Source organism: Astatotilapia calliptera, chromosome 6 (assembly GCF_964374335.1).
Source record: "Astatotilapia calliptera chromosome 6, fAstCal68.1, whole genome shotgun sequence".
Lineage (NCBI taxonomy): Eukaryota > Metazoa > Chordata > Actinopteri > Cichliformes > Cichlidae > Astatotilapia > Astatotilapia calliptera.
In genome coordinates, this window is record NC_137427.1 from 35,534,651 (window position 1) to 35,554,868 (window position 20,218).

A 20,218-nucleotide genomic window follows, 5' to 3' on the forward strand; every position below is an offset into this window, starting at 1 on the left:
CAGTCAAGCTCGTCTTCACCCTTACTGTCAGACTCTGAATTGATGGTTCTGCTATATCTCACCTGGCTGAGTGGGGACACATGTACTAAACGTTAGAGTTCCCACTGCAGGAGCTTGGGTTTGAGTCTGCCCTCGACCGTTTCCTGTGTGCCATACCGCCTCACTCTCTCCCCACCTTCCTGCCTCATGTTCTGAAATCTCTTCCTCTCCATCATCTTTGAGTTTCTTTGAGTGGAGCTTCTTTTGCAGCTGTGACAAAATATAGAACGGTTTCTGCAACCAGGGGAGTAAAATGTGCTGCAGTGTGAGGGCGCACAGGTGTAGGTGTGGAATTTTACATATAAATATTGTAGTTTACTTCATGCACAAGAAATGTAAACATTTAATCTAACCCACTTTTCATCAACTACATAACCTTTATTGGAGAGTACATTCATAAATTGTGTGTATCACACACACAAACACACATCCACTAAACTCTCTCGTTTTATATCTCTCCCTCTCTCTGGTGAATGATGGAAGTTTGGTGGACTGTGTGGTTTGTCTGGCTGAAAGTTGTGTTTTTTTTATGTGTGGCGTGTTGTGAGGCTGATGATGAGTTAGTGTAATTGTGTATGGTGTTGTTAGTGTAGTTTATGTGGCGTTAGTGGTTTTTCCTGGATGCAGAGCAGGTCAGTATGCCGTGGACTTTTACACCACCATGTTAGGGATGGAGTAAAGTAACAAAGCTTGCGTGGAGAAGCTGCTGCAGGGGCTTCCTCAGCTGAGCTCTGAGGACAGAGCTGTCCTGGATGCTAACTTTTCTTTGGAGGAGATTAGTGCTGCTGCTGGTCAGCTGGCTCCTGCACAGGGTGGGCTGCCTGCAAACTTCTGTAAAAGACTGTTACTGGCATCGAGTCATCGTGTGGGGCTCTCTCTTCTCCCTAAAAAACAGAGATTTGTCTCTGCTTAGAAATGGAGACGTGGCTCTGTTATGCACAGATTACTAACTTCCTTCAAAGGTACTGGCCACCAGGCCGAAACACTTTGTGAAATGAATCACTCACAGAGATCAGTCGTACTGTGTACCACACAGCTCTAATGTGAACAAGAGTTTTCTCATGAGAGACTTGGTAGTTATTTGTAAATTGTACAGTTTGATGTTGGAATAATTTCTTTAGATTAAGAGAAAGTGTTTGATAGGATTGACAATCTTTTTTGTTTTTCCATTATGAGAAGTTTTGCTTTTTGGAGGTGGATTTTTGTCACTTTTGTGTTTAAGGACACTTTCTCAAATAAAGAGGATTTCATCATCTTTCTGTACATAATGGGGCGATCGTGGCTCAAGAGTTGGGAGTTTGCCTTGTAACTGGAAGGTTGCTGGTTCGAGCCCCGGCTTGTACAGTCTCGGTCGTTGTGTCCTTGGGCAAGATACTTCCCCCGTTGCCTACTGGTGGTGCCAGTGTCCGGCAGCCTCGCCTCTGTCAGTGCGCCCCTGGGTGGCTGTGGCTACAATGTAGCTTGCCATCACCAGTGTGTGAATGGGTGGATGACTGGTTGTGTAAAGCGCTTTGGGGACCTTAGGGACTAGTAAAGCGCTATACAAATACAGGCTAAATAAAAGAAGAGATACATCAGAAACAAATCAGTAGATCCAGAAATTATAGAGGCAAACTCTTTTCAGCTGTAGAGGTACACTTCATGCACTCAATAGCGTACAGTTCAAATGCCTGTGTTAGGGTGCATTGTTTCAGTTTCATTAAGTCTTCTTGCAGTTACATGATAATTATTAGTTTGGTTAAATTCATCATTCAGATCACAGACTAAACAACAAGTACAGTAGGTCTTCCACTCCACAATTAAAAATAGCAACACTCATGCAAGGCTTTATTCTCCATAGAGTCAACATTAAGCAACATTAAATAACGGATCTTTCATCTGAAAAAATTACAGTTTGTATAAATTTACACCGAAGACCAAAATACACACACATACATAAAACCCATAAATCACTAAAACCTATTAAAACACATGGAAAATTACCTCATTTGTTGTGCTATTCAAAGATGTGTATGTGTGTGTATTCAGGCCAAGTCATAAAGAAAACAATAGAGGTCAATATACTTTATGTTCTACAGTCGCTGCAGATTAATGAAATATAGTGGAAACCTGAAGATCCTAGGTATAGTAGTTTGTGGGAAATAAATACAGTGAAGTGACCATTTAGCTCTTGTGGCATGAAACTGCTTAGTGCATTATTATTTGCTTTTCTACAATATGATATTTGTTTAATAATTGATTGATTTAGTGCATAAAATAGTTGATAAATAAAATGTTAAATATCTAATCATCATATCAAAAATCATATATTTGGAGGGAGTGTCTTTGACACATGCTGACTGCATTCTTCTTATAACCAGAACAGGAAGTGAGATCAGAGGAGAACAAGAGTGAGCAGTTTGGTGAAAGGAACAGGAAGGATGAAGAAGAGGTGAACATCCACACAGTTTAAAAGGAGACATCATGGCACAATAAGAGCACAAGCTCTAAGATGAAGACTGGTAATGATTAAAAACTGCACTAAATAGTATCATTCTGTGACTTCACACTTTAGGTAGTGCAAACATTTACCACTTTATATAAATTTTACTATATGTTTAAATAAATAAAAACAAATAACTTTAAAAGGTGCTGTTATTGAGTGAAAACTCAAAAGACTTCAGGGCTGTTGTAAGCCCTGTATGCTTCAAGATCCTAGCAACACCCTCGCCAGCAGCAGCAAACTGATATGGACCAGTTTATGCCTTTTATTCGGTTGTAAACTCTGATATACTTTTATAATTAACCTTTGGGTGACTGCACAAAGACTGAGAGGGGATGACAGAGAGGGAGACAGATGGAGGAACTCAGCACATATAAGAAACAGGTAAGAGTGGACATGAAGTCAAAGTCAGGGACATGTCCGATAATAAAGACCGTCCACCTGGCTACATATATGTCACTTCTGCTTTGCCCACATTCATCTATGGTGATCGCTCATAACTAAGCAGGGTGCTATGCTCTTATCAAACGATGCTCTTAAAATAATTATTACAAGAATATATTTTTCGTTATTGTTTTAGTTGAATATAAAATGTTTGTGTGTGATTGTCAGTACAAAGAGGAAGCGCGGACAGAGAGACTGGAACTAACAGAGATCAGGTGGATTTTTCACACAATCTACATGCATTAAATGGATGCGTTGTGTGCTTTTCAGTAGCACTCTGCTATTAATGTGAATAATAGCATTTAGCAGCATTCACATCACTGTAAACTTGAACAGGATGAATGCTACTATACTGATGTGACAGACTACAAATCTGTTCTCCACTCTCTGAATTGGTGTACACGAGTCTCTGTGCTGAGTCTGCTCAACAAAGTGTTTGGGTTTGCATGAATTCAAAAGCTGTCATTTAAAACCAGCTCTATTACCAGTTTGCTTCTTGTGCAGGTGGAGTCGCAGGGGGATTTTGAACTGTCTGTATTGTATAATGGTACTTTAAATACTTGATGATTTGGTGGACTGGCCTCTATGTGGTTAAGAGACTGAAACAATGCCGTGCAGGTTTCTCCTCTGATCTGCTTTTTCTTAAACTGTTTTTGAAATTTACTGGTCAACATGACTGTGCCATTGCATCGGGTTTTAAACTAAAGTGACCACCGTAAAGCTGATGTATTATATTAAAATCTGTTATTCTTAGACACTGCTGTAGGTCATCCAAAAATTACATTTCTTTTGAAGGCAACACTAAAAGCATGACATTAAGACTGAGCTGAGCCCTCCTAAAGGTTTGATGCTGGAGTCGCCCCTGATTGAGTGCTTCTCACACATTTATGATTTTGAACAATTTACAGAAAATAATATCAACAGTAAGTACTTTTAAAGATTAAACATATAATAATAGTTGCTAAATTCATGCAAGTCAAATAACTGATTGATCAACTACAGAAACAAAATTGTACTTCATGTGTTTCATGAGCACAAATCTTCATCTGTAAAATAACAACTAAAGATGTCAGATATTTGTAGTGAAGTTAAATGTACCAATTTCCACTTAGAAGCAGCGGAGAAGAAGCCACAAATGTGATGGAAAGACCAAATAAAATAAAATAAAGTACAAATTCCTTACATTTGTACTTTACTGTAGTAATTGTACTTAATATCATCTGGCAAAAAGGACCCAACAACCTTCATGCAAACTTCACAGTTTCTGAACAACTGAATGATCTACTTGATGCCTGAAACTACATTGAAAACACACATGACATATTTATATTTTAACAATCGAAAGTTCACATGTAGAAACAATTCACACCGAAGCAGCTTCTTGCAGAGCGGACTGTTTATTTTGAATGTTATTTTAATTTTATTATTTTCCATTACTCCGTGTAATGACTTGATTTATCCAACCAATGTAAGAGCAGACCTTCAGAGAAATAGTTGGTCCGGTACAGGCAGGTTCACAACCACCAACATGCACACCATGAATCTTGTTGTTTTTGGCCATCACTCCACCACCAGAATCACCCTGAGAGAGAAAACATAAATATTTTGTACCAAAACATCTGATAATGATACAGATAAAATGTTGGCAGCATGGTAACTCACCTTACATATGTCCACTCGAGGTTCTTTGTAACACATCGTGTTTCCATTTGGCCATAAGAATGCTGAATTACATGGATGGAGGTTAAGCTCACACTCAACAACATGCATCTTTGCACACTGGAGATGAGGCGGTTCATCAGGGACTAGAGAAAAAAGGAAAATAACAAAAGCTACTGCATGTTTCATGCAAGGAAATCAGATATTGAAAGAAACATGCTTTGCCTCATTTCTGGAACAAAATGTGTTCTTTAAAAGAAGCTGAGCAGCATTTAAAAAGGAGGGAAATTGACAGTATATCCACAAAAAAATGAAATAAATACTTTATGTCATCACAGTTTTCAAATAAAATGAAAAAGTAACTATAACAGGCACACAAGACAAAATCAAAGTATAATATAAACTAAAAAATTGTGAAATAATCAAAACAATACTGGTCTTACGTTTGTTGGAGTTTACATCAACCGTATAGCCACCATGGCCTGCAATCTGAATGACATCCATCCTACAAATTAAAAAATAAATAAAATTCCATCTCCATGTCTGCAGGCTGAGTATTTCCAGTTCACTCTAAGTCAGCTAATCTTTTCAGATTCAAACATTTTATTAAAACATTACATTTCCTTCCATTTCCTCATGCTCGTGTTTTATTGTCAGTTATTATAGATCATGGATGTAGCTCCTAAGCAGGTACCTAAAATCAAAACCAGAACCCTCTGCTCAATATTCAAGTCTCAGTTACATTATTGTTAATAAAGAAGCTCTGCAGTCACTAATGGGGGTTTGTAACTTCAAAAGCATGATGTCATTTTGTTCATAGACTACAGATGTTGCTACATTTTTTTGCTCTTCCTGGAAGTTTAAAAAACCAACCAACTAAACAAGAAAAATACATATTTCACCATCCAGGTTGATCTTTCCAGCAGTGAGCTGCAGTTAGAACCCACTGGCTGTGGATCAGAGAGCCGCCACATAGATGATGGTAATGTGTTCCATGGGTCAGAGTTATGTGCACGTGATACAGACGATCATTTTTCTCACAGCTATGGTCGTGAAAGATTCTCTTGTGCAAATCCACCTCTGTGCACACCGTGAAACCTGAGAGAAGAGTAATATACTTACAGATGGTTGGCTTACCACCTGAACAACATATTGTGCAGCAACTATACTCGCAGTCCCAATTGTTCTGTTTCACAAACTCTTTGCCTTTTTCAGTGATATAGATGCAAAGCTCAGTGACAGTTATTTATTTGCTTCAGTAGCTCATTAGGGTCTGTCTCAAACTTTTTATAAAAGCAGTATAAAAAAAGCATGAAACATCAGTTGTTCAGTTAATGTGATATTGGCTCACTTGATATAACAATTTCTTTTCTTTTATTTGTCTTGTACATATCGTTATTGCACTTCCATAAGTGACAACATTGAACACCGATGTTTGACAGAAACGAATCCACAATGTCTCATTCACTCAGTACAAAACCTTGAGGCTGTTTTCCTGCCTTAGTGAACAAAGATATGAAATGCTATTTGATTATGAGTAAGCTCAAAATGAAGTTCATTGTTCTGTGACATACAGCTGTCTTACAGCCTTAAAACTTTTTGTGTGGGCCTCTTTCAGTGGTCACTTATTGCACTCTTAGTTGTTAATACTCAATATTCAGTTTTTCCCCATGCAGGTTAATCAGTCATGTTTGCATGGTTGTAAAATAAACATATTCATTGTTAATTATTGATAATCAATAAGTACATAACCTAAGAAGTTGTTTCACTTCATCCTGGATCATATCTTGATATTGTTACCTTTTTAATAATAGCACAACTTTAATCAATTGAATTCTTTCACCTCAGGTGTCTATTTCCAAATCCACTCTAAGCTTCTTCAGAGCGGTTGGTGTGTGTGTGTCCAGGTGGCAAAGACCTTAAGGTCAGATTTGTGATATTTGGCTGTATAAATTAAAATATGCATACTATGTGATGTGATTGCAGAGAGATTCAGATGGTGCAAGAGGAGATTTAATGGTTCATTACCTGGACACAATTTAAACTACCATTTATCACAACTACCACCACCATCACCCAGGACCTGAAGTGGGAGCCCACCATCACCTCCGTCATTAAGAAAGCCCAGCAGAGGATGTACTTCCTGAGGCAGCTGAAGAAATTCAACCTGCCAACACGGACGATGACGCAATTCTACACTGCAATCATCGAGTCCATCCTCACCTCCTCCATCACCGTGTGGTACGCTGGAGCCACTATCAGGGACAAACAGAGACTGCAGCGTGTTGTGCGCTCTGCTGAGAAGGTGATTGGCTGCAGACTCCCATCTCTGCAGGACCTGTACACCTCCAGGACACTGGGGCGTGCAGCTCGGATCACAGCTGACCCTTCTCACCCTGGACACAGTCTGTTTGACCTGCTCCCCTCAGGCAGGAGGCTCCGGTCCATTCGCACCAAAACCTCTCGCCATAAGAACAGTTTCTTCCCCTCTGCTGTCGGACACATGAACAATAACCGTATGACTGTTCCCACCACTAACACATGACCCTACGCTGTGTTCACTGCATCATTCCATGTTTGGCACTGATCACCACCTGCACTCATGTATATATCATGTATATATCTATCTACTTAGCACTTTTAATTCTTACTCTTATTTTTATTTTCATGTCTATTTAAACGTAATTTATAACAGTATGTTTGCACTGAAGCACCGCAGCAATTTCCTAATGTTGTAAACCTGCTCAACATTTGGCAATAAAACCCTTTCTGATTTCTGAACTAGCTTGTAGCAGTATTTCTCTCTTTCTCTTTCTTTCCCACACATGCATGAGCGTGCAGTGGCGTGTGAGCACCTACAGAGTTAGTTTTTCAAATATATTTCAAATATGGACCCAAATGCAGAACTCAGGAGACAAAGGATGAACTCAAAGATCAGCTTCAATGCAGTAGCAAAAAATACAAAAACACAGTGGCAGGGCAGCAGCAGGGAAACTGGATACTAGCAAAACCAGGGAAACACTGAGGAAGGAAACAATACAGAGAGGGAGGACACAGCAACCAATTAAGACAAACTGAGGGAGTAAATACACAAGGAGCTCAGGACAAACAGGAGACACCTGGGAGGGCAGCTGAACCTAAATAAGAAAACGAGACAAGCGACGTAAAACAAAATAAAAACCACAAGAGACAACAGACTAACACAATAAGTAACTTGGTGTGCAAGAACAGAAACACAGACGTGACACAGAACGCAGGACAATGGAGGAAAATAAACTCACTGAACTATTTTTACAAATTACAAAAGGAGATAGTCTGAGAAATAAGCTCGAGGCTACAAAATTCAAAGTAACCAGAACAAACTAAGCATAAAGATGAAAGGTGAAAATTTAAATCACAAATAAACTAAGAAACAAATTGAAACTATTTAATAATAACAGCAGTATCTTGGGCTACGTCCACACGTACCCGGGTATTTTTGAAAACGCAGATTTTTCTATGCGTTCGCACCTTTCGTCCACACGTAAACGGTGTTTTCGGTCACTGAAAACGGAGATTTTTAAAAACTCCAGCCAGGGTGGATATTTTTGAAAACTCAGTTTTTGCGTTTACGTGTGGACGAGAAAAACGGAGAAAACGCAGCGTCAAAGGTGTGCGCATTTTTTGACGTCACACTGTGCGCCAGGTTATTGTTTCGGTGAAATGAATTTCTACAATGGCGGACTTACACAAAATACCATTACTGTTCATTTTACTCTCTGCAGTGTTTAAATGCTTACACAGTTACTGTCCCTCCACACATAGGACTCAGTTCTGCTTCTATGCGCCATCTTTGTTTACTCTTTCCCACCCAGGCTGACTTCTGATTGGCCAACATTTCTACATGGATAGGAATATAGCGCCATCTGCTGCTTTGGCATGTTCCTAGCAGCGTTTTCCTTCGTCTTTGGCTTTTACGTGTGGACGGGATTTTTAAAAAAACCGAAAACGGAAAATCTCCGTTTTCAAAAACACCCGTGTACGTGTGGACGTAGCCTTGTTTTGTGTTTCTAGCTTCTAGGGATTCTAGAAGTGGAAAAATGTACTTGATGGAAGGGAAGAGCAGTCATGCTGTCAAAATGTAAAGTAAAACATGAGTTGAATCTATTAATTTACACACTTTTCTTATTTGCCTTTCCATCATACTGTGTCATAATGTGCTATTTCTTGTCTGCTGTGCTGAATTTCACAATAGAAGACGACCATTTGGCAGCCACTGTGCAGAGCTGTGGCCCAACTCCAAATGTGACCAGAGCTCTTATCCATCCATTTAGTGGGTTTATCAGCAGTGATCAGTCCCATAGATATGGGCTAGTCGGGCTTTCTACACCTGCTAGTCAGTTCAGAAGGTTGTTATCATCCATTCAGATGGAGGATCACTAACAGGAGGATGGGAAGACTCCAGAATCCATTCTCACTGATCTCCGGTGGATACGGCAGTGTTTACAAGTGATGATTTAAATGGACAGCATTTATAGAGTGACTATAAAAAGTCAGCGAGTCTGTGTCTGTGCTGAACCATTTAGAATCAGGTTTTGAGTCAGGCTGCATTGAGTGTGGGACTTAAAAGCATTAGGCTTGAAGATGGTATGAAAATCTCTACTTACCTTCTACGCTATATTTTTGTTACTGATTTATTAATACATTTTACATTGTTTCTTTTGTTTATCAGTAGAGAGAACACAGATTTCAGAGGCGCAAAGAGAAGCACTGTTGCTTCATACTTAATACTTTAAAGCTGCATTAGGGGAAGACAAGAAGCAGAAGTACTTCCAGGCACAGCCACAGTGAGGGAGCAGACACCTTACACTGAGTTCGGTGCTGGACCAAGGCCAGGAAGATCGTGAAGGACCTCAGCCATCCCAACAACAGACTGTTCTCTCTGTTGAGGTCAGGAAAGCGATTCCGCTCCCTGAAGACCAACACAGAGAGACTGAGGAGGAGCTTCTTCCCGCAGGCGATACGGTCTCTCAATCACACCACCACACAGTACTGACCCACACATACAGTTCTTACACACACACTGGACTTTCTGGACTTTGGTTTTGCACAACACTGGTCACTATATTCTTCATTTCCGGTTAATACTTGTACAGCTGCTGTTATTGTGTATATATTTATTTATATTTAGATTTCTTCATACATTCTTATATAGTTCTATATTGTGTATTTTGTTGTACAGTTATTTTATTTTCAACTTTAATTTATATATTTATCTTTATCTTATTCTTCCCAGTTAAATTTACCCTTCATTCTAATTTGTGTTGTACAGTTATTTCATTTTTAACCTTAATTTATATTCTATTCCTTCCTAGTTAAATTTACCCTTTTTAATTTTTCATATTTATTTCCTATCTTATTCATAGCCTTTTCCTTTTTTTGTTTTCTTTAGGTCACGAGCAGTTGTCCAAGCATTTCACTACATATCGTACTGTGTATGACTGTGTACGTGACAAATAAAATTTGAATTTGTATTTGTATTTTGAATTTGTTTTTGAATTTGAGTTCAGAGAAGTCAGAATTTCAAGAAGCGTCTGAAACAGCTCAGGTTTGGAAAGAAGCCTTTTATGTTGGGTGTTATAAAAAATATACACATATTTATAATAACAACTATAATATTATTATAAATAGTAGTTATTCTCTTATTATTATAAATAAATATCAAACATTTCAGTTGATTTTCTATCACATATATTGTGTTAGCCCTGTGATAAACTGGCAGCCTGTCCTGCTTTTGCCCTGTGGCAGCTTCAACCTCCCACTGTCACGATCCTGGGTCTTTTGACCCAGCGTTTTAAGTTTTAGTTTATTTTTGATGTTTATGGTTTATTTTTAAGTTCATCAGGTTATCTAAGCTCATTTGTTTATTTAGATTCCTCTTGTGTCTTCTACCCCTGTGTTTTAGTCTCCCTTTGCCCTCTTATGTTATCAAGTTTATATTGTCTTGTCTGCGTCTCATGTTTCCTGTTTTATTTTGAAGGTCTGTGTCCTATTTCAGTGTAGTCAGCTTTGCTTCCTTTGTCTCCTTATGTCAGAGTAGTGTCAGCTGTTTCCCCATGTGTTTCCACTTCCCCCTAATCACCCTTGTGTGTATTTATTCTGTGTGTTTCTGTTCATTCTTTGTCAGGTTGTCTGTTGTTCCATGTCTCCAGGAGTGTCCATGTTTATGTTTTTGCAACGTTCAAGGTTTTGTTCTTTGCATTTAGTTTTCCCAGTTTACTTCTAGTTAGGTTCTTTCTTGTGTGCATCTGCCTTTTGTTTTTGTACTCGTTTATCAGCCACATTAAACGGCTCGCTTTTAACCTGACCGTGTTTTACCCAGCAGACATTTATTTCAGTGACTCTTTTGAATTTAACGGACTTTGGATTATTTCCTGTGCAGGAGGAGGAGAAGGAGGCTATTCGGGCTCAGATGACCCGGATAGCCACGGCTAACCCAAGGTTTCTGGATTTTCTTGCCTGATGATTTAAAGAACTTTGTTACTGCCTCAACCTCAGTAGTAATATAACTAGTTTAGGAGCATTTCACTTTTCTTTTGTGCTCTGAAAGACACAGAGGCTAATAGTTTTTAAAACAGAGTACCACAAACAACATGTATCCCTTTAGAAATAAACTTTTCTTGTGATACTTCTAAAAACCACATTCTTAACTAGCCACAATAGCACTGTATCGACCCCCCAATGTTCCTTTAATACACAGGTGTCAAACTCTGGCCCGCAGCCTAATTACATTTGGCCCGCGAAGCCATACCAAATTACTATTAGAGCTGGCCTACTGGTATTATACAGCTAATATATATATTGTTTAGTATTAAGCTTTGCTTGTTCCATATTCAGGTTTCCAGCAAAACTTATTTGAGTCCATAAGAAAATATTCATTCTTATATCTGGAGGAAGATTTTTTTTTCAATAAATATTAATGTTAGCCCACGACTTTGTTCCAGTTTTGAATTTTGGCCCACTGTGTATTTGAGTTTGACACCCCTGCTTTAATACAACCTATAATTGTCTAGTAGCCACACAAACGCACTGCAACAGTAAGACTTGATGATTAGACAGAGGGGGTTACAGGTAGGGCCCCAACAGTCAGCAAAACAAGTCATAAAACAATAAAAGCTGCATACTTATCAAGAGCATCCCAGCACACACATCCCAACTGTAGTTCCATAGTTTCCACCTTTTTTCTTTACAAACTGCTCTTTTCATCTCTCCATGTCAGAGGTCAACTGAAACCAAGTCCACCTATATAAAAACACCCCATCAGACACACAGTATTTTCCTCAGCACTTCACAACTTTCGCAAGGTATATCGTTTTAACTTTTTTTTTCGGACCCCGGACACAGCGCTGTGAGGTAGTTAGCACACAATTTGGCCATGTAGAAAGCATCGTTTGTTTGGAACGCGTCATCACTGTTCATAAGAGTTTAATTTAATCAAACCTGATTTTAGGATCTACGTGGCTCCTCATCACTCGCCGATTCATCATTTTATTTAAATATCTGAATTTTCAGAATGATGATCCAAGCGGGACACAGAGGCTGCTAGTTTTAACGCACCAGAATGCCGCAAATATAAATAAAAGTCTGACTATCCCGAGAGCCTAGCCGCAGCGACACCTTTCTTTCAAATGGATGCCTGCAGGTGCGTTGGAGCCGACTTTGCTACCCGCACAGAGCGTTTCTGACAGTCGGGCGCTGCTTATGCAATAAAGAAAAACAACAATACAGCATGTTTCTCTGCTCCAAGACATCCGCGGTCCTTTCACACGGTGAGCATGTCTGTTATACCCAGCGCATAAATGTCTGTATGTCAGCGCTGATTAAACCCTGTTTAAAAAAAAAAGAAAGAAAAAAAGAAATGTTTACGTGGAGGCTGTTGGCTCATTGGTGTCAGATGAACTTTTTTTCAATCACTGCACTGAGGGCATTAAAATAAATACAGTAACCATCAAAATAAGTTTTGTTGATAAAATACATTTCTTGAAACCGTCCATTGTTTTGTCCGAACTCTGAACACTGAATCCAATTTTCAAACTAAAAGCAGTGCTTTCAAAATTTACACTAAAGCAAAAAACCTACAAGAACAAAAAATAAACAAAATAAAATTATAGTACATAGCGACATATGTGTTTTATTTCTCATAACACATCATTTCCATCTTGTCTTCAGTCCTGCATTTTTATACTTCTAAGACCAAACTGAAAACTAAACTCTTCATATTCACAAACACTATTTGTTTCAGGATTTCATCATGATTCATTTTCCATATGAGGCAGTGCTTTCAAATTACTTTTGAAGTAGTACAGAGAAATTACTCTTCTCCTCTTCTTTTAAATTGCATCAATATTTTCCAACTGAGCAGTAAAAGGACACGGAAGTCAAACATGAAGCATCAACGTGATGTTTAGATGTCGATTAATATTACAATAAGAGACTAAAGTAACTCGCTTTGAACACTTCAGTTTTCTCTCTTGATGCTGCTGTTTGTTTCCTCCTCCACTTGTATTTTTCTGCACTTCAGTGAATGTGCATAGCGCCCTCTGTTGTATGTTTGGGAGAACTGCACTGCACTGTCATCAAACGAAACTGTGCAGAGGTGGAAAATGAGCAAAGGAAGCACATCAACTGAAGAAGCTTCTTGGATCAGAAGTTAAACATCATCCAGAACCTTAAAGAAGTAAAGTCGCTTTCTTTCCAGGCTCCTTAGACAACCATGACCTGGATGACTGAGAACCTACAAACACACATGAGCAGCAGTTTATTTAATGTGGACCTGAGCAGTGCCCAAACCAACAACCAAACAATTTTTATTGGACCCTACTTCAGCCAATCAGCAGTCTTTATCTGTTTCAGCATCAAACACAAACCACACCTTGAAGAGAGGTGACAAATCCACAAACACCTTCAAATGTAAACACACATCACACATGATGAACATGGATCCTAACATAGTTGATACTTTTTTTTGTAAAGCCTGATACTAAATGTATGCAGGCCACCTGAACTGCTTCGTCTCGAGTGCCGCCCACTGGGTTGGTCACTAGAACTGTGTGTTGCCATCACTGGAGCCGTGGTTGGTCTTTTAGATTATTTAGACTGGGACTGTTTTTTGTTGATTAGGCGGCATGGTGTCCTGACGGCTGCCTCTGTTGTTTTTTTTCCCAGGAGGAGGAGAGTGGAGCACAGGTGGACAGCAGCCACGGAGCAGAGAGCACGGAGTTTTGGGTGAAGACATGACACAGGAGTCGAGGGAGCTCAAGAGATTATTGTGTTGTCTTATTTACTCCACTGTAAATAAAGAGCACTGTCCATCGCACGAGTCCTGCTTTTGGGTCCTCCTTCCCCACTTCACAAACACTGAAACTAATTATACAGGAATTATTACAAAGGAACCAAAAGTTCACATCTATAGCTTTAAATTTGGACAAATCTGTCAACACAACCATCATGAATAGAATAAAATACAAACAAACACTGAAACTAATGAAAAATTACACATGATATATGAACTGTGGAAACTAACTGAACAATAAAACTCAGAATAAACAAATTCAAACATTATATGAAAGGTATAAACTGATTTGCATCTTATTGATTTGCAGGCTCACTTTGCTCCAGGACTTGACGACTGGCCCAACCCGTACAGTCTTTGTCTCTTAATACTGAATGTTGAAAACTGATACTCATGGACACCTTATTTCAGCCTCTTTACTTTGCATAAGAGACCCAAAGCTTTACATCAACATGATGTTGTCTAGTGGACCAGCACGTCCATTACATGTTTTGCCGTTATTGCTGTTTGTTACGAGTTCAAATATTGAGGGTGAGCACAAAACAATAATGGTCCAGAAGAGCTTCGGTCAAACAATGATTTTAATGAACACGCGCGTGGGGAGATGAACACTGCCCACAGACAGCATCGATCTCCGCCCAATGATACACAAGCAGTTGTTTTATACCATCAGGGTTTACTTTTATGACGCACCTTCATGCGTCAAGCAGATACAACACAGGCATAAGTTTCAAAACCACAAATGTTCTGTTGACGACTTTTGACACATTTAAAAGGACATCTTCTCCGTCTGGAGGCCAGGTGCTTCCTATTAATCTTCTCGCTTATCTCCTGGAACAAACTGTCCCTTAGGCAGACACAATTTTGCAGTCACAAGCTTTTGCAAACTATTATTTGAACTCTTACACCAACAACGCCGTTAAACTCGCCCTCCCAGAAGCCATCGTTCTCGTGGGTCTCTCTGCTCAGGATGGGGATGATGGCGCCTTCTGGGAACGACAGCTCATCTTCCGTTTGTCCCGCGTAGTCGTACAAAGCCTTTGCGAATGAAACTGCAACACAGACAGTGGCAACGAGGGTATTAAACAGAGCAGGAAATCAAAACTCCGATATTATCTGGTGGAGGCGGATCTCACTCCTCGAGTCTCCGTTGACGGAGCCGGTTGGGAGTTCGGTTTCAGGTTCGGTGGAGTTGCTGGAGGAATGGGATCGGGCGTCCAGCGCGGCCAGCGACTGCAGCATGCTCAGCAGGCTGTTGGAGGAGGGCAGCTGCAGGTATTTCTCCGGGACGTAGCCCACCTGTCCGCTACGGTTTCTGGCCTGGAAACACAGACAATGCACACAGACGATGACAACAGCCAAAAATGTTTCAACAGGAAAACTCCTAATGAGAAAAAATAAAGTCAGATGTAAAGAGTAGGGCTGTAACAATATCACTGCATCGTCGCCAGAATTTAATAACAGCCACAAAGAGAATAATAGGAGAGCTTTTGTTCTCTCTTCCTGAATTAACGAGAAATCTAAAATCCTAAACAAGCCTCTGCTGAATTCATGAAGCTTGATTTCATGAACACCGGTGGCCTCCCCTGCCGCTGCTTACTTATTTTCATTCAGATTGAAAACACTCAGAGGTATTGGGATCTCTGTTGGGGCATGCTGTGGGGAATCACAGCACTAAAACAGATCTATATAAATGATATTGCTCACATTTTTATGTATGATTATATTCATTAAAATAAATACCCCATTAAAACACTATATCTGTATATGAAAAGATAATCACCTAAGTAAATATACATAAAATATTGGCTCAACACGTGGAACATTTGCACAATGGCTCACAGGAAAGCCAGACTTACACAATAAACAAAAGTAAAACAGCAACAATGCACAATGTTCCTTCAGGGAAATGATCTGAAAACAACCACACACAAAGTACACAATGACTACACACCAGCAGCTCTGCAGAGGCGTTTATAAAAGAATGACTTCACACAATGATGGGAGCATCCACAGCTGACATTTCTACATTTAAGTAGACACCACTGACCACCCGAAAAATGTCCTCAAAGACTTCTCAAATTTTCTCCCAAAGGTCCAGGAGCAACTTTGTAACAGTCTGTGAAAAACAAAGTGAAAATGACAACTAAGTAGCTGGGAGATCATCAAATTAACATTTTATATCCATGACCAGGTCACTCCGCAGATCTCAAACTGATCAAGAGTCCACGAACCGCTGTTAAAAAGCAGAAGCTGACAAACTGTGATCAAACCGGAGCGCTGCTGAGGCAGGATTGGATCACCATCAATCAGGATTTGGTCCAGATTTTCAGTAGCTGCACTTAAGGTATGAATTTAAAAACTGCCTCATTCATGAATTATTGCATTCACAAACTTGGGTGCCATGCCCGCCCACCTGCCTGCCCGGCTGCGTGACGAGAATCTCCCATCAGCCCTTTACGGCTGCAGGGCCAAAAAAAGAAGCAGAGAACTGTGTATTTGTACATTTTTTGATTTGTCTGTATGTTCAGCAGAGCTTCTACCACCCAGGCCAACCTGACCTGCCTCAATGCACCGCACGCATTTTAGTTGAATTATTCTAATTCCTGAAGCCACATCAGTTCAACTGATCCCAGAGAAACACTAAAACGTCCAGTAGATAGTCTGTACCGGTGCGAGGTCTTATAAAAACTGAAACTAAATGTTTGTCAAACAGTCTAAGAGCCAGAGAGTGAACTAATACACAAAACAACCAACCCTCAAACATGAGAGTGCATCTGCTACATAACTGTGTTTGTGTTATTTTTGTACCTTGACCCAGTCCTCCATGTCGCCATCATCGATGACCTCCAAGATTTCCTGCTCCTCGATGGTCAGCTCGTCTGGCTGAGAAGCCTGCAGACAGACAAACACGTTCATTCAAATTAAAGCTGCGATGTAACAGTTTAACCATCTTCATTTCACCCGTGATGTATATTTTTCAAATACCGCCACACTGGTGAACGGACAAAAATGCTCACTGTGGCTTCAATAACATCAGCCAGAACACTGAAGAAAACACTGAGACCATGCCTGCATTTATACCACACTTTACTCAGGACTCAGGTAATATAAAACAACTAATACTCCAAAGCAGCACAAAACTCAGACTTAAACTAGAATTTCTGTACAAATTCAAAGAGCAGGTGTTTTAAACCTGGACACAGAATCATTAGTGCCACAAAGTTTGGGAAAGTAAATCTAAATGGGGGTTAAACACGACTGGAACTGATTAAAAACAGCCAAAACAAAAAGTGGCTTCACTTCAAAGTCAGAATTATAACTGGTATCCCAGTATTCGCTGCCTGTCTGTTGTCAGACGCATTTGTGTGACCATAAATACCACTTAAGTGGGAAAAGGAACTTCTGGTCATCTCTGCTTGGACTGCTGACTCAAGTGTCAAAAAATGATTTGATAGAGGAACTTGTATTGGAAAAAAGAGGAGCAGGGTATTGATCCCTGTTGATTTACCCGTCAGTCTACAGTCATAACTTTACCTATGACTAAAATCTGACACAAATGAGCATCTTCTGAAGGATGTCACCAGTCCTTCACCTGGTGACATGTTAAAGATCCACGTCCAATCCAAATATTTAATTAAAAGTGGAGGTTGTGCATTTATTTAGGAAGATAAACAGTCTGATAAAGTCGGAACAAACACGAGCTGGAAATAGTCCCACGGTGAGGAAATGAGACGACACATCTGTAAATAAAAACTAAAAATGGGAAATAATCTAAGTTCCTGTGCAGGGCAAGGAGTACAGTACAAAGTTCACTGTTCTGCCTTCAGGCTCATAGTTCAGACTAACAAAGATAAAGACCAATCACGCAGGACTTATTATGTTTCCTGCTTTGACTTCTTACCCAGACTGTTCCATAATGTGTGTGCAGCACTTTTGTGATTAAAATCTATTTAAATTAGTTGTTTATTTCAGTGCAGACAGATTATTGACACTCAAACAATGGAGCTACTTTGTCTGTTACTTACAATTTTTTAGAAAATTAGAACATTTTTTCCTGCTTGTGTATCAATTTAGAGGAAAGGTCATCACCCAGCTTCTCAAGCTTCATACTCCAGTGATCATGAATGTCTAAAAAAAAAAAATCTTTTCTGCATCTGGTATTGTTGAGATGTTTAACTCTGGACCAAAAAGGTGGATCTGCTCTGCCTAAAGCCGCTTTGAGCATCAAGGTCCTGAGCCAAGTCCAGTCCGGGCTTTTGTGGCCACGGCCAGCTCAGCTTTCAGGATGCCCGTGAGCTGCTTGTTCCACTCGTCTGATTTTGTATTGATTGTTGTCTAAACAAATTAATCTGTCATCTGTTGAGCTTTGTTCCACTTCTCAACAATCTCCTCTGATCTGTGTTCATTACAGCATTTTACCTGTGGTTTCCAACCTGTGCAGTTCAAACCTGAAGGATCCACATTTCACTTCACTTTTCTGTAGAAATTGATTTTCCGGTAAACTGATTAACACCTCCTGCCAACTAAATTAGTCAAACACGAACCTTATTTTATGCTACAAAATTTGTATTAAAAGCAACCCAAACACTTTGAGATTTGGATTTTAATAGTTTCAAAAATTATTCTTCAAGTTTTACTTGAACATTTTAGAGAAATCATGTTAAGTTCTAAATTTTTAAGGTTGGGGATTTCATTCCATGCATAATAAATACGAGTTTATTTTCCCCAATAATCACTAAAAGCAATCGCATGTGATATTTTATGCATTTAATAATGAATAAAAAGAGAAAAACATCAGTATTTACCGTACTGCTTGCTGGAACGCCATGTTCTTCTGCACAAACAGCTGCTGGTGAAACTCCTGCAGAACCTGCATGCGTTTCAAGGGAACAGACAAAAATATACATATATACTTATTTAAGGTTTATCACAAGCTTACAAATCAGCCCATGTCTAAACCTGCATAATTAACACTTAGTAAAGCCTTTAGGGTTCAGGCTTGCTCCCTATTTAGTTTTAATTTCTTGCCCACATTTATTTCTATTTAAAATTAACTTTGAAAAAAAAAAAGACCTCCAGCTGAATGAATTGTGGCCAGTGATCCGTGTAGCTTTGGGCCACATTTATAATTTTTTATTTTCCATTACTCTGTCAGTTTATTTCTGTTGTATTAAGTTATGTGATTTGCTTATAAAATGAACCCAAATCAGCTTTTTATTATTTTAAACAAGTCAAATAAAAGAAAACGCCAATAACAATTAAGAGAATGACCATAAAGCCGTTTCTGGTTACTATCAGCTGATCTGAATGCTGATGACCACTCTGGTGTTTGTGGTCACAGCCTGACATTAAAAACGTATCACAGGCTCGAGTTCACCGCCTGCCTATTTTCACACAGACTATTTTTAACTCTCCAGCTGCTGAAAGCTTAAAGAGACAGTTAACAAATGACATAACATATCACTGTAAGTAACACAGGTGAAGGTACAAACAGTTTTAATTCTAATTTCAGGTTTTTTCTAAAGCCAGCTAAAGCAGCCGGGGACTGGACCACAACCTGGACCACAAAGCTCTCTGCCCACCCGAGGGAGGACGAAGTACCTGTGTGGATATTTTAAGCTGAACTCATGGGGCACAGCTATTAGCTGTTCTGGAAAACAAAGAAACCTCCCCAGTACTGGTCCCAGGCTAGTAACTTTGGTCTTTTGAATTGTACTTAAGTTTGGCCCCTCATCAAGAACCAGTTGCCTTGGGGAGACCATACCAGGGGACAGCATAGCTTCTCCTCCTCAACTGCGATCATTCACAGAAAGGAAAGGAGCCAGTGTAGGTGGTTTGACTGGCATCTGAAATAGGAGGCCTCCAGAATGTCTCCTAGACGAGCTGGTAAGGGCAGACCAAACACACACTGGACACATTATGTATCTCGGCCGGCTCGCCGTGGTATCCCAGTATTCGCTGCCTGTCTGTTGTCAGACGCATTTGTGTGACCATAAATACCACTTAAGTGGGAAAAGGAACTTCTGGTCATCTCTGCTTGGACTGCTGACTCAAGTGTCAAAAAATGATTTGATAGAGGAACTTGTATTGGAAAAAAGAGGAGCAGGGTATTGATCCCTGTTGATTTACCCGTCAGTCTACAGTCATACCTTTACCTATGACTAAAATCTGACACAAATGAGCATCTTCTGAAGGATGTCTGACCTCTGCCTTAGAAACACGATGAAGAGCTGAGTTATTTGGAAAGCTACTCGTTTACA

At 39.6% G+C, this 20,218-nt stretch overlaps 1 protein-coding gene and 1 long non-coding RNA gene across 3 annotated transcripts in view; both read right to left on the reverse strand.

The window, feature by feature from the left end:
* The window catches only part of LOC113018417 (F-BAR and double SH3 domains protein 2-like), a 100,788-nt gene extending 80,809 nt beyond the window's left edge, over positions 1-19,979 (reverse strand). Inside the window, exons 1-4 of one of the 2 annotated variants that reach the window (XM_080303222.1) lie at positions 18,764-19,978; positions 16,767-16,850; positions 15,092-15,275; positions 14,525-15,007 (exon numbers count right to left, since the gene is read on the reverse strand). In XM_080303222.1, coding sequence (XP_080159348.1) covers positions 14,826-15,007; positions 15,092-15,275; positions 16,767-16,850; positions 18,764-18,865 — 552 coding nt within the window. In that variant the 5' untranslated portion in view covers positions 18,866-19,978 and the 3' untranslated portion in view covers positions 14,525-14,825. Of the gene's footprint in view, positions 1-14,524; positions 15,008-15,091; positions 15,276-16,766; positions 16,851-18,763 lie in introns of those variants that run through there. The other variant, XM_080303220.1, reaches the window with a different exon arrangement.
* On the reverse strand, positions 4,347-5,516 carry LOC113024603 (uncharacterized). Its single transcript, XR_013909827.1, has 2 exons — positions 4,628-5,516; positions 4,347-4,547 (listed from the first exon to the last, which is right to left on the reverse strand). It is a non-coding gene; the product is annotated as an uncharacterized LOC113024603 (long non-coding RNA).
* Positions 19,980-20,218: the final 239 nt, after the last annotated feature.